Source organism: Eulemur rufifrons, chromosome 7, assembly GCF_041146395.1.
Source record: "Eulemur rufifrons isolate Redbay chromosome 7, OSU_ERuf_1, whole genome shotgun sequence".
In the NCBI taxonomy this organism is placed as follows: domain Eukaryota; kingdom Metazoa; phylum Chordata; class Mammalia; order Primates; family Lemuridae; genus Eulemur; species Eulemur rufifrons.
The window spans coordinates 138,510,788-138,524,936 of record NC_090989.1 but is presented as its reverse complement, the minus strand read 5'-3'; the positions used below and the strand labels follow the sequence as shown (position 1 = coordinate 138,524,936).

The window sequence follows — 14,149 nt, the reverse complement described above, 5'->3', positions numbered from 1 at the left end:
TAGAATGAATAATCTTTGATAGCACAACAAAGTTGTGGTTATAGTCAATAATAAGTTAGGGTATACTTTAAAATAACTAAAAGAGTGGAATTGGAATGTTCCTAACACAAAGAAATGATAAATGCTTGAGGTGATGGATACCCCAATTGCCCTGATGTAATTATTACATATTGTATATGCCTGTATCAAAACATCATATGTACCCTATAAATATGTACTACTATTATGCATCCATAATAAAAAAAATAAAAAAATTTAAGAGTAAGTAAATAAAAGAAAAATAAAATTATGGGCTTTAGAAGCTACCAAATCTCATTTCCACTTCTGCCTCCACCTCCCTTTCAGGACTGATTCTACTATTAATTTATTAAATAATTAATTAAAAAGAAAAAATATGTCAAATGGTTTACCATGATACCTAGCATATGATAATGACAGTCCTTATTGAGATGGAAAATCAAGTTTCTTGATCATTTAGATGATTGGTTTAATATTTTTGCATGTTCTGGAGTTAGGAACTTAGCAAGTAAAGCAAATTGAAGTAGGGGATTGACATCAGGGGTATGTTTTTTTTTTTTCCTTTAGGAGAATAATTTTGTGGATAAGCTGTCCTTAACCCTGCCAAATCACTTTGTAAACCAGTGAACTAATGCTTTGAAAGAATTAATGTGATTTTAAAACTTAAATCCAGCTCACTAGGATGGGAAGAATATGATTTACTCTTTCAGAGAGGAAGAGGAGGCAGAGGGTAGTACAGGGGACATGAAGGAGTAGAAGACGGGGTATGGGGCAGGTGGAAGGAGTGAGAGAGTAAATGGGTGTAGCTGAGTCCTACTAACTAATCCTTCCCCTAGTTGTCACTGGTAGGTTCTCAATGAGGTTGGGGGATGAAAAAGAATTGAGAAAGGTAGGCAACTTAGTATTTATAGTGTGTGATGAAAGTAAAAAAAACCTAATGTAAGGCATCTTAATGTTTGATAGGATCAAGATCTCAAAATTCAGATCTGGAATCCTCAGTGGTAAGGCTAGAATAAAATTTCCTCAGCATTTTCCTCAATGCTACAGGCAGTTGCCTTTGCAGCCCTGCCTTAGTGGCATGTGGTGTGTTGTGAATTCCAGTGGGGGAGAGAGTGCAGCAAGAAGGGAACTTGACTGGCAACCCCAAGTCATCAATGCTACACCTGGGAACCTTGGGGACTTGCACACACACCAACCTTGAGACACATCAGAGCTCGCAAGCCTTTGGGGACCCCACCATGTTGTTGGAGACTCTAGTGCATGGGAATCAAGGCTGGTGCTAAGGTGAGGCATGTGGGATTCTTAAGGCTTATATTTAAAGAAGCATTCACTTTGGGGCTATGCAAGGGTCCAACTCTGAGAGTGAGCTCCTCTTTAAATTGTGCACCCTAGTGACTCATTCGCTTCACCCTAGTCTCAGCTCTGAATGAGAGAGTTGTTTTTAAATGAGATGTAAGGCTACAAAGTGGCTTGTGCTGTACTTTCTCTTTATTGGTCACCAACTGGCCCGGTTTTTGTAGTACTCTGAGGATCATGAAGATGTTTCATTTCCTTTACCTTCTATATCTGTGGGGCATACAATCTTTGCATTTCTTTCTACATAATATTGATGTCTACCTATCTTTTAAAATTCTATAACCCAAAATAGGATAGCCTTTGCCTGTATCTTAGGCAACTCCTAAACTCACCTACTTCATAAAGCATTTCCATCACCCTCAATTTGCCACACCGTACTCTCCAATTTGGCCAAATTGTCATCTTCCTTAAGTCATGATGTTATGAAAGGAGAATGGGCTTTGGATCTGAGTCTTATTTTTATTACCTGTGAGACCTTGGACAATTTACCTAATACCTTAGTTTATCTATTAAAAATGGAGGTGAAAATCACTCCATTCTCAATAGGATGTTGTAAGGGTAAAATGAACACGGAAAGCATTTAATATAGTCCAAGCTATTCTCCTCAGATTCTCTCAGGGGAGTCATCCTTCAGAGTCCTACAAATTAAAACTTAGAAGTCTGCTCAGTTTTCAAGGAGCAAACTGACTTTTGTATTTTCTTTTTTTTTTTTTTTGTTGAGACAGAGTCTCACTTTGTTGCCCAGGCTAGAGTGAGTGCCGTGGCGTCAGCTTAGCTCACAGCAACCTCAGACTCCTCGGCTTAAGCAATCCTACTGCCTCAGCCTCCCGAGTAGCTGGGACTACAGGCATGCGCCACTATGCCCGACTAATTTTTTCTATATAGATTTTTAGTTGTCCATATAATGTCGTTCTATTTTTAGTAGAGACGGGGTCTCGCTCAGGCTGGTCTCAAACTCCTGACCTTGAGCAATCCACCCGCCTCGGCCTCCCAGAGTGCTAGGATTACAGGCGTGAGCCACCGCGCCCGGCCAACTTTTGTATTTTCTACATTGATTCCCCCTTCCTTCCCTCCAGACTTGTTGACTATGGGATTTCCTTTCTTCTCAACTCCTCTCTCCTTTGCTCATAAAATTTATCTCTTTAATGAATAACTTCCTTATGTCCTAAGATTCCTCTCTCACTCTTCCATGTTTGATTTGCAAATATTTCTGAAAGACATTTGACTAAAGGGATCTAATTTTTCATTAACGGGAGATTTTCCTAGCTAGTCCACCCTAGTTGGCCTTCTACTCACCTTGACACTAATGTGCTTCATTCATTATATAGAATGCCAGCCCATGTCTCATCACACAGTGTGAATGGCAAAATGGCAACATTGTGAAGATGTTGTCTGTTATAGAGTCTAATCTTCAATAGGACATGGACTTTTAACCTATTTTCATACACACACAGCTCAACTGGTTAGTATCCCAATTTCTTTATGATGTGTGAATTTAAATTCTAAGGGTCAGTTGGGGGTCCATCAATTGTGATGAGGTTCTGGTTGCCTGAGTTGAGTCAGTGATCAAAATTTCCTAGAGTACAAATTAGTTAATATGACATAAAACAAAGTATCAGATAACACAGATTGAGATTGCCACTGTGGGTTTTCTATGACAACCTGCTGGAAAACAAATAAAATTGAAATAACATTGTTTTGATTATATAACTATCTCAACAGGCTTCTTGGGGTGGCTCAGCTTTGATGTCAAGGAAGCATCGCAAGCTTCTCCATGGTATCCACAGGTAAATGTAGTTTCCCAGGTCACAGTTGACTTTTATTTAGGCAAAGGGATCTCTTTGGACATTGATCATCCAAGTAATATTTTGAAAATAGGCAAAAACAAAGTAATAGTTTTGCTTAAACAAACAAAAAAAAAAAAGAAAAAAGAAAAAACTCTCCAAATTCACCAAACCACTCAGACAAGTAAATTTTGCAGAATGGTAACTTGTATGTGAGTACTGAATGTGTATCCTGCTAATGGTATTGTTCTTTCTGTAGAAATTAATTGACTCCTCTCCCTATTCTGTTTTTTTTTTTTTTTTTTCTTTGTTTAACACAATAGGGCTGACTCTGTGGCCTGGAACCCACACAAGATGCTGATGGCTGGAATCCAGTGCTGTGCTCTCCTCGTGAAAGACAAATCCGTGAGTTTTCCTCTTATGGTCCTTGGACACTGGGGGTGTTAAATTGCCATGTTTGCGGAGGACTCCATTTTTGCTTGTCCTTTGGTGACTTGGGCCAGGTGTAGATGAAGGTCTTTGGGAAATGTTGATGGTCTCCAAATGAAAGATAAATAATCCCAGAAAAAAGATTTGGTGTTTCTGCTCAGGTAATTTTGTGGATTTGATTTAGGTATTATATAATCTCATTAGTTACAGCAAAATGGTCTCTCTCGCCCTCATTTGGATTATATTTTAAAACTCAGTTTTAAACGTTGCCAAGATTTTTTTCTCCTTGATTAAGTCTGGGATTTAAGTTATCTTGAAACTTCTGCTCACTGAGAAAGTGGAACAGATGTGTGTCATACATTAAATTGAATGCTTAATATGCTTAGCTAGAGCTTAACAGCCCGTTTATATGGGAAGATGTTAGTACAGGGCTGATCATCGAACACTGATTTATTAAGGGATTGCTTGTCTCAAGTGGTTGGTACATAGCATCTTTTGGAACATGGGGAAGAGTTGAAAACTAGTCTGGGTTACTATGAAGCAAGTGGGAAAAAAGTTGTTGAGGTTTCTGTTGGCCAGAAGCATAAACTCTGTTTTCCATGGGTTAAATAAGGATCCTTGTGGGAAGTGGCCCAGGCTGGGAAGTGCTACTTCATTCTTAGAAATGCCTCCTCAAGATCTGTGTTCAGCATGTGGGTGATCTTTCTCAGCCATCTGTTTACATTTTTTTTCTTAGGGGACTCCCTTTGCCAATGCTAAAGTCATTTTCTGTTTTTAAGGAATTTTATTTCAAATGAAAACCATATTTAAAACTTGAAACCTAGTCTTGCATGTGTAGATATTTACAACTCTTCTTTTTTTAAAAAAAAAATTATGATATTTGTATGTTAGTGCCCTGTATGTTTTGACATGAACAGAATGCCCATCAGAAATAGATTTTGCATCTGTAGAAATAGACACTCTCAGGAATATGAATCAGTTCCTTAGTATTTTATTAGGTTGGCTATAGTTGAATATAACCAATATAATTTAACAGTTTTAATTTAAGTTTTAAAATTGTGTTGTGACTGTATTTACAGCTGAAAGGTAGTTTAGGGTTACTGTTTCATTGGTGACCCAAATAACATGATCAACTTGCCCATAGGTATGTATTTAGGGCATGACAGAGATAGGAGTAAATTAAAGGAGTTGTTGGTCTAAACATAGGAACAAAAATGCATCCAGCATCCTTTATGTGCCAGGCAGTTTACATTTGCTTTCTTCCTAATCAGCCAATCTGAATGACAAACTCATCTGTTGGTGTGATGCTCTCAAGAGTGGAAAAATTTAGAGCAAAAATTTTATGACTACTCTGTTAAATAACTTCCTAGCTTGGATTCACTTTTTCTTGTTGAATGATATTTGAGTGATTTAGCCAAGAATTGATTTACATTTATGTACTTGAGGCAATTTAAAATTTTCTGGATCATATAACTCCTTAACAGGGGTTAAAATTTTATGTTTTTAAAATAATTCATTCTTGTATCTCAATGACAATAATAATACCCATGTCTACTCTCATGGCAGGAATTAAGAGGTTAGGAGAATTGAATTTACTATGCAAACAATTGTGCACTTTCAGAAAATTGTCTTTTTTTGATGAAAGGACTGTTTTTAATTTAAATGGAATAGAAAGCTGAACCATGAGAAATGAGACAGGGCAATCAGTTTTGTGTTGGCAGTTCTCTGTCTGTTTTGTACTTGTTTTCTGATTCCATTGTTCTCTTTCATAATCATTCATTCATTCTTTCTATCAACACTAACTGATCTACGTAGGTCAGGCACTGTGCTGATTCTAGACTTACAGCAGTGAACAAGACAGACATATTCCCCATAGTCAAAGAGTTTATAATCTCACAGAGAAGACAATGAACACAAATGTACAATTTAATTCTTTACTTGCTGCACCAAAGAGTAAGTGCACCAAATGCTATCAGATTCTGTTGATTGTAAAGTCAACCACCATTTCTACCTCCTTCTCTTCTTGCCCAACTCCCAATACTCACCTGACTAGCCTCCCCTGTGGTCACTGTATGACACAGCTCTGGTGAACGTGATGAAAAAGATTTTACTCTGTAACAGAGGTGATATACCCAAGAGGAGAACATTCTTCCCCCACTTTTCTGCTTTGAATGCAGTTGTGTCAGAACATGATGCATGGGTCTCTGACAGCCAGCTTGCTGCCATAATGCAGTGACCCTAAATTTAAAAATGAACATGCATAGAATGTCAGAACAGACAAGGGAAAATCTTGGTCTGGGATAATGATTTTGAAATGTTGCCTCAATTTTGGAAGTGCCTAATTCTGGACTTTTTGTGATATGAGGTAATTAAAATTAAATGTTTTTATTGTGAAACCCTCTCCATTGGTTAATCTGTTTCTTGCAGCTAATGCACCCCTATCTGATACAGAGAAGGATATGGGACTTTGAGAATACATAGCAGGAAAATCTAAGATGTACCAAGTGGGAGGAACAGCATGCAAAAATTCTCTAAGAAAGGAAGTTCCCTTTTTTTTTTATTTTAGAAACTGAAAGAAGTCTATTGCAGCTGAAGCACAGAGAATAATGTGAAGACTGACATAGGCTAAGACTACAGGATTAAGCAGTGGGTAGATCATGTAGGCTCTTAGAGACCACCCTAGTGTTATTAGACTTGATCTTCAGAACAACGGAAGAACATTAAAACTAGGGAGTAATCTGAAAATTAAATTTTCATTTAAGACAATGACTTGGAGGGTAAAAAGAATGGAGGCAAGAGTAAGAAAATGTTTGTGGTATCTAAGCAAGAGTTGATGGTAAGGGAGATGGGAAATTGTGGTGAAATTGAAGATATAGTATAGTTTAGCTGCCAACTAGACAGGGCTGAATTACTCATTGTCTGTGGGAGATAAGGGAGAAGTAGGTGTCATGGTTGAGACTCTGCTTACTAATACAGCAGCTGCGTGAATGGTCTTATTTAGGGGGTGGAGTTCACTGGGGGAGGAGAAGAGTTGATAGTGAAATATCTTTATTTTAGCATGGCTTGTACTAAATTCAAGATTCCCATGAGATATTCAGTGAGAGGTCATGTAGGCTGTTGACATATGGATCCAAATCTAGGAAAAGAGGCCTGGGCTGGAAAAGTCTATTAAGGAATTTTTGACATATAGATGATACCTAGGTCATAGGATTAGATAGGATGCCTCGGGAGGAACTTTGGAATGAGAAGAAAAGAGGGCCTAGACCTTAGACCTAAAGAAGTTCAGAGACTAAAGATTGGATAGAAAAGAAGTAGCTCCCTGTGAAGGCTGAGTCAGAATGGCCGGAGAGGTAGCAGAAAGAAATAGAAAGAGCAATGCCAACCAAAGTGAGAAGAGAGCATGTAGGGGGGAAAAGTAGTCTATTTTGACCCATCACAAGGGTCACAGCTGACATTCCTATATCAAAAGACAGATTAACAAGAGAAAAGCATAACAAATATATTTAACCAACGTTTCACGTGACATGGGAACTTTCAAAAATGTAGACTCAAAGACCCAGGAAAACTGTATTTTTATGGACAGTGGTGCAGAAGTGATTGAAGGGCAAAAGGGTCTCCTCTAATGACAATAAGCTGTGGGGGTGCTCAAGAAGGCCTGTTTGTTCACCTTCTTCTTGGCCTCTGGGTATAGGGCAACCCCTCTGGAAGGAGGATCTTATGACGTCCTTTTAGGGGAAGTAGGTCAGAGAATTTTTTACGACCACGCATCAGGGGAGGAAGGTGAAAGAAGGCCAGAGAATGACCTCCAAGGTTCTATATTTTAGGATAGTGTTTTCTGAGACCCACAGAACATGAGGAGTGTGAATAACTTTCATTCTTCATGTGACAGCTTAAATGTCACATTCTCAAGGAAGAGTCTCCAGACTTACCAAGGTAATGGGCACCTCCCCATTATTCTTTCTCAGACTCTGTTCCCCTCCTTCAAAATGTTTATAGTTACACCATTTATAATTACAATTTCTCATGTAACATAATTCCCCGCCCCCACACTAGAATGTAAGCTGCATGAAGAGAAAGACTATGTCATTATATTCACCACTTTGTCCACAGTGCCTACCCAAGTATTCATTCAAAAAGGAAAAAAACAGAAAACTAATATGCATTTAAAAAACTTAGTGATTAACTAAATACATTAAAAGTCCTCAGAAATATCTGCCTTCATGTCAGCAACAACTAAGAGTTTTTAATTTTTCCCTTTCCCGAAATTATTCCTTTGAGAACTCTGAGATACAATGATTAAAATTATGCTTGAACTCTATTGCCTAACACAGGGCTTGTATTAGGACAGAAATTGATGAACAGTGATTTTAATTTGGACTAACATCTCCTGTTGATGTAAGAGGATAACTCTAGTTAAAAGCAAACAAATTATTTAATAAATATTACTGCTGTTAATGGAAAACTAATTCCCTAATTTGTACCCTGAAAGCCCTGACATTCACAATGATGTTTTTATGATTGGCTGGTAGTGTTTCCATTTTTTATTTCCTATATTAGTAAAGAGTACAGCTTCAGAAACAAAGTATAGCTATTGCTCTGGAAGTTGTACTATCATCAACCCTCTTTGCATCATAGATTTAAAAAGAAAGTCAGAAATTAAAAAAAAGTCTATGATTATAAATAGGTTGACTTCAGATGTAAACATAAATGCTGGATCTACGTGGCTGTTTTGGATCAAAGACAGTTTTGATACTTTGATCTAAAATAAAGGGCATTATATTATAAGAATCAGTTGCATAAAGAGAGAAAAATCTAGTATCAGCTTTTTAATTTTTAGTGTTTATTAGAAGGATTGTTTTAGTCAAAAAAACCCAACAGATACATCAGAACATGAAACATGCTAATCAGAAGGCTTTTCAACTATAGATTATTCCTATCTATTTATGCCTACCATTATCATCCCATTTCAATTTACAAAGCCTTCCTGTTGAACCTAGCAGCTGCAGAGAAGTCAAGTGAAATATTTTTTTAAAGAAAGATTGTGTTGACACTATGGATTTTTAAAACTCATGTCCATTTTTATATTTTTATTTCAGAAGTAATTCATGTTATCATAGATGAATCATAAAATTCAGATAAAGAGAAAGATGAAGAAAAAGGAACATAGATTATTAATACGTGGCCTTTTATATATTTCCCTATGCATACATACATTTCAATGTATACATATGCACCGTACCTAATCTACAAAATTTGTAGCACATTTTGCTTTTAGTATGCATTTTCTATTTAACAAAACTGTGAACAGTGTTTCACCTCAATATGCATTCTATACAATTTTAAAAGCTGCATAATATCCTGTCTTTGTGATACAGTATAATTAACTTGGCCAACCCCCTATTACTGGCCAATTAGATGATTTTAATTTTTGGCTGTTACAAATTTGGTTGCATCTTTGTGGCTAAATTTTGTGCCCATTCTTTAGTCTTTCTTTAGGATAAATCCCCAGAAGTGGAAGAATTGTGGCTAGCTTTCTAATGGTTTCCTAATTTTTCTTCCAAAAATTGTTTACATTCTCACTAGCAGAGTATGAGTGTGTGTTTGCGTGTGTGTGTGTATGTGTGCGTTTGTGTTTTAGCCTTTGATATCACAGGGATATTTAGTTTCATCAATTTGATAGGCAATACATTTGCACACTTACAAACAGAGATGCAAACATTTTCCCTCTAATTTTACCTATTGATATTTTATACCTCCTTCTGAGGGATGTTCTTTGGCTCGGGTTATTGACATGCAATTCCAGGTTACCTAGGTTTTAAATGTGAGGCCTTGGAAATAAGCTTGAAATTTTCTTCTTTTATCTTTATTCTAGAGGAAGCTCAGGATGTAGACCCAATTCTTCTTTAAGAGGAGTAGCAGGAAGAAGAGGAGTAGGATATTCATTCAATACGTAGTCATTGAGGATGTGCTATGGGCCACACACTGTAATGAAAAAAAAAATAAAAAAGAAAAGAAAAGAAAAGGGAGCCTAGTGTCATTTCCCATTGTGGTTCCCACAGGAGAAAGCAAAGAATTTTGGCTGGAATACTACACTTGAGAAATGAGTCCTTTCTCAGCCCCATTCTCATTTCTAATCTGAATGATAATTGATACTGCAAATAATAACTGTTACAAGCCATTTAAAAAACTGTGCAAGAAAAGAAAAAAGAGAAACTATATTTTTTATCAGAGAAACTGGAACAAGCCATATCTGCTTCTGTGAGGATTTCTTTTTCAGTAGTTGCTTTTCTTCATAGAGTTCCCATGGAAGCGCCATTAGGTGGTTTGAAAATACTGAACAATCTGATCATCAAAGAAATCTTTTTCTTTCATGCCAGAGAGCACTCTCACTTTCTCTATGCATGTACATTATAAATTTATTTAGAATGACAGCCTCCTACCTAATGTAGCAGAAAAGGTGAAGGTAGATGTTTAAAACTGATTGGAAAAGGGAAGCATTTGACTCGTAGGAGAGATATCAATCTCTTATGCTTGGTGCTACCAAAACCATTTTCTATATCTTGAGTGTTCTTGCTTGAGCTGAGAAAATTCTTCCCAGACCTTTGAGTAAGTTTGAGAATTACATCACACTGACAGAAATCATTAAATACATGATTAGTAAATATCCCTTTTCTTTTTTAATTCCTGTGCTTCTAAAATTACAATAAGCAACAGTTAATTTTTTTTCATGAGGCTTTTGGAAATTTTGTGTATATGTGGGTGCATGACATTTAAAAAATGATGTTGCCAGTAATAACATTTCTATCATTTCTGCTTTCCTTCTCTATGGTGTAAAGGAATATAATAATGTTATTAATAGAATCTCACGTGTTCAAAATCCATTATATCTTTCTCCATCAAACAAACCAATAAAATTGGGTTTTAGGATTTATTTCTTGGTATTGTTATATCATTGCCATTAATTTTAACAAGTAAATCTTTACTTTGTTTTACATCTATGCTCCATATAGCCTAGCATATTAATTCTATTGCTGACTATAGCTCTAAGAGATGTGTTATGATGTAATCATGATGGTACCGCCTGATTTCCATTATTATTAATAGTTACCATCTAGTTGTAAAAATGTGCACAGGTCCTAATGTAGGGCTTGAGCAGGCCATCCTCAGAGCCCATTCCACGGTTCTTGGAATCATCTGTTTGGTAGACTGTGAGCTACTTGGGAACAGAATTGTCTTATTCACACTGTAGTCCCACTACTTAGTACAAACTCTGGCACTCAAAAACTGTTTCCTGAAGTAACTAAATTTGTATCTCTTTCCAATACCACCAAATGGTAATATGTTTTAAGTTTGTTACCCACAGTGGGAAGTAACATGTCCTTTATCATGCATCCTGATTTTTCAAGTCTCAAGGAGTGTCCCTTCTTGCCAGTACACAGGGATTTTTTTTTGATAGGGTATGGAAATTATTGTTTGTGCTATCCATATGGTTTAATACATCCATTACCTCCTTGCATCCCATCTCATGCTGGCACTTAAAAAATCTTTACTCTAGGCTGTGCCAACATTTGGCCTTTTATCTACATGCCTCAGAGACCAATAATAAATCAGTGACTCATGCTTTCCTTTTTCAGAAACCATATTGTCTTTCCCCTAGGAAGTTATTTTTGTTTTAGTGTCTAACGATGCTGTTCTTTATTGGAGACTGGACAAGCGGAAGACATACTTGCTTTTCTAAGGTTCCCTGGGTCCTCTCTTGACCCCTTCTAATGAACAGGATGACATTCACAATCTGCCAGTTTGCTGGCAGTGGCTCTTAGTAATGTTGGATCCAGCATCTTGGCCAACCGTTTCCCAATTTCATCCTTGAGTTCCTTCAAAACCCTTGGGTGACTGCCACCTGGTCCTACTGATTAAACTACATTTATTTCATCAGTTTGGCTCAGATGAGTTAGGTTTCTGCCCACTATTGGGTTTTATATTTTCTGCCTGTTTCTGGAGAACCCTAAGGGCGTGGGAATCTCTCTAATGCCCTTCCAGGGAAAGAATTCACTCATCTTGGCAGTCAGCCCATTTCAGTATAAAACTTCAACTTTTGCTTCTCTGCCAGTCATCACAGAAGACTTCAGATTTTCTAGGAAATGACAAAAAAAAAAGTGAAATTCTACCTTTGTGTCCTTTTGTCATCTGTGATTTGACAAAATCCAGCAGTTGAACAGTATCCCAGAAAGAGGATTCTATTTACAGACTGAATTTTTTCCACTCTACCTTGTAACAAACTGATTAGGGTCCCATAATATAGGAAGATTATATAAATTAAAATCTAAAATAAAAGAAACATAAGGGTAAGGGCATAAAAAGAAACCTGGAAAGAATGTAATGAAAAAAAATTATGCCATAATTAGTGTGCTACACCTGTCTCAGTGGGTAGGCTAAAATTTGGTTTTAGCATTTTTAAAGGATTCCAAGCATCTGCCTTTTTTCCCCTTTTATTTTACTATTAACTCGCGGCAACAAGTCCGTCTCTTCTGTTACTACTCTCTGGTATGGTACTTGAGGCTCTTTAAACTTGCAGTATATCATTCCATTTGTTTTTCTTTGTACAATTCTACTTGTCATGTTGGTTTTTTTACAAGGAAGATTTCTAAAAGCATACCTAATACTCCTAATTAGTCTTTCTAGCCTTTTTCTTTCAAGGCAAAAAAATTTCAGGGAGTCAATTTTTTTCTTGCATGGTAATGCAAAGCGTTCAACACAAATACATGTGAATAAAAGAAGTGTTCTAATTTTGTAAATAACCCAGAAGTGGTAAATGTAAATTTATTTCATATAGATTTTTAGTAATTGTACTTAAATACTAATTTGTATAGAAATTGTTGGTGGCATATAATAAAGAAATTAATTATGATCTGGGTAGAAAAATGAAAACTCTATAAAATAGCAAGCTTATCTTTTAGGTAAGGATCCCAATGCCTATAAAAGCAATATCAGAAAATAAAAGTGGTACCCTGGTCTTGAATCTCTGGCTTCCAAGATGTGAAGTTGCATGTAATTTATGCAAACAAGCACATGTCCTCATCCAGCAAACATACTTGCTTTTAGGTCATTATAATGTTGATGGAGAATCATAATTTAGAGAGTTTTGTTAATTGCAAAAAGAACTCAATATATTCCCTAGTAGTTCATTCTGAAGGCTGCTTAGGAGTTTGGAAATTGTTGGCCTTTCTTTAAAATTAAAAATTATTATTAAATATAAGATTGATATGAAAGCATAAAATGTAAATGAACAGCTTAATTTTTATAACATGAATAAGAAGGTCATTTCCACACAGATTAAACCTAAAAAGAGCCAGAAACCCAGAAATACTAGAAATACTCCATGTGCTCCTTCTTAATATTGAATTTCTTGCATTTTTTATTAGTTTTGTTCTACAGTTACACATTCCCAAATCATATAATTTATTGTTCCCTTTTTGAATTTTATATAAATGGTATTATACAGCATGTATTTTCTTGTGTTTGGACTTCATTTGTTGTTGCTCAAGCTTATTCTGTGTTTTTAAGATTTATCATGCTGTGGCATGATCTGATAATTATTTATTTTCACTCTTTTATACTATTTCATGTGAATATATCACAATTTGTTTATCCATTCTATTGTTGGTGGGCGTTTGAGTTATTCCAATTTTTGGCTTTTACCAAAATGTGCTATGAACATTTTTATGCATATATTTTTTTGCTTGGTATAGCTCTAAGGTTCCATCTGAAATCATTTTCCTTCTTGAAGAGCATATTTAGAAATTTCTTAGTGGGTCAAATGGGAGCATAATCTGTTAGATTTTGCTTCTTTGAAAATATCTTTATTTTTTTCCAGAAAAAGAATACTGTCAGTAATTTTCTTTCAGTGCTTTGATTATGTATTTCCCTTTTCATTTTAATTTTTTAAAAATTTTATTATTAACATTTATTTATTTATTTTGGTTTTTGGTGTTGTGTTTAACACATTGACTTCCACACTAGAAAAAAAAATGTTTTTCCCTGGGGCCACAGTATTTTATTAAAATAAAACTATCCTTTCTAATTTGTTATTTTTTACTATTTTCTGTGCATAAGTTATATGCAATGCAATCCACATTTTTAGGATTTAATTATCAATATTAATTGTAATAATAACATCAGCAAGTAAGATTTTCATGAACCAACTGCAGAGTTTTGCTTCACAAGGTCCCAGGCTCAAAACTAGCGTGAATTAACTACAACTCACATGGCAGTTAATGTGTTTAAATGTTCACTTTTGAACTGTCACCTCTTTGATGGTAAAATGACTTTTGCTCTCTGGCTTCTTTTAAAATTTTCAAGCTTTCTTTAACTTTCTGCTGTTTGACTATCATGTTCTAAATAGGAGTTTTGTTTAGTTTGCCTAGCTTTAGCTTCACTGGGCTTCTTAAGTCTATGGATTTATATGCTTCATATTTTGAAAATTATTTGTTTAATTCTTGCCTCTGCTTCCATTTATCTCTTTTCCTGGCACTCTAATTAAATGTATATTGGACTTATTCCTT

General features: G+C 35.8%; 1 protein-coding gene across 1 annotated transcript in view; it reads left to right on the top strand.

Moving 5' to 3' along the window:
- Positions 1–14,149, top strand: part of GADL1 (glutamate decarboxylase like 1) — a 139,946-nt gene that overhangs the window by 35,027 nt on the left and 90,770 nt on the right. Inside the window, exons 10-11 of the mRNA XM_069472023.1 lie at positions 3,097–3,161; positions 3,482–3,563. Of these exons, the coding sequence (XP_069328124.1) occupies positions 3,097–3,161; positions 3,482–3,563 (147 nt within the window). The remainder of the gene's footprint in view (positions 1–3,096; positions 3,162–3,481; positions 3,564–14,149) is intronic.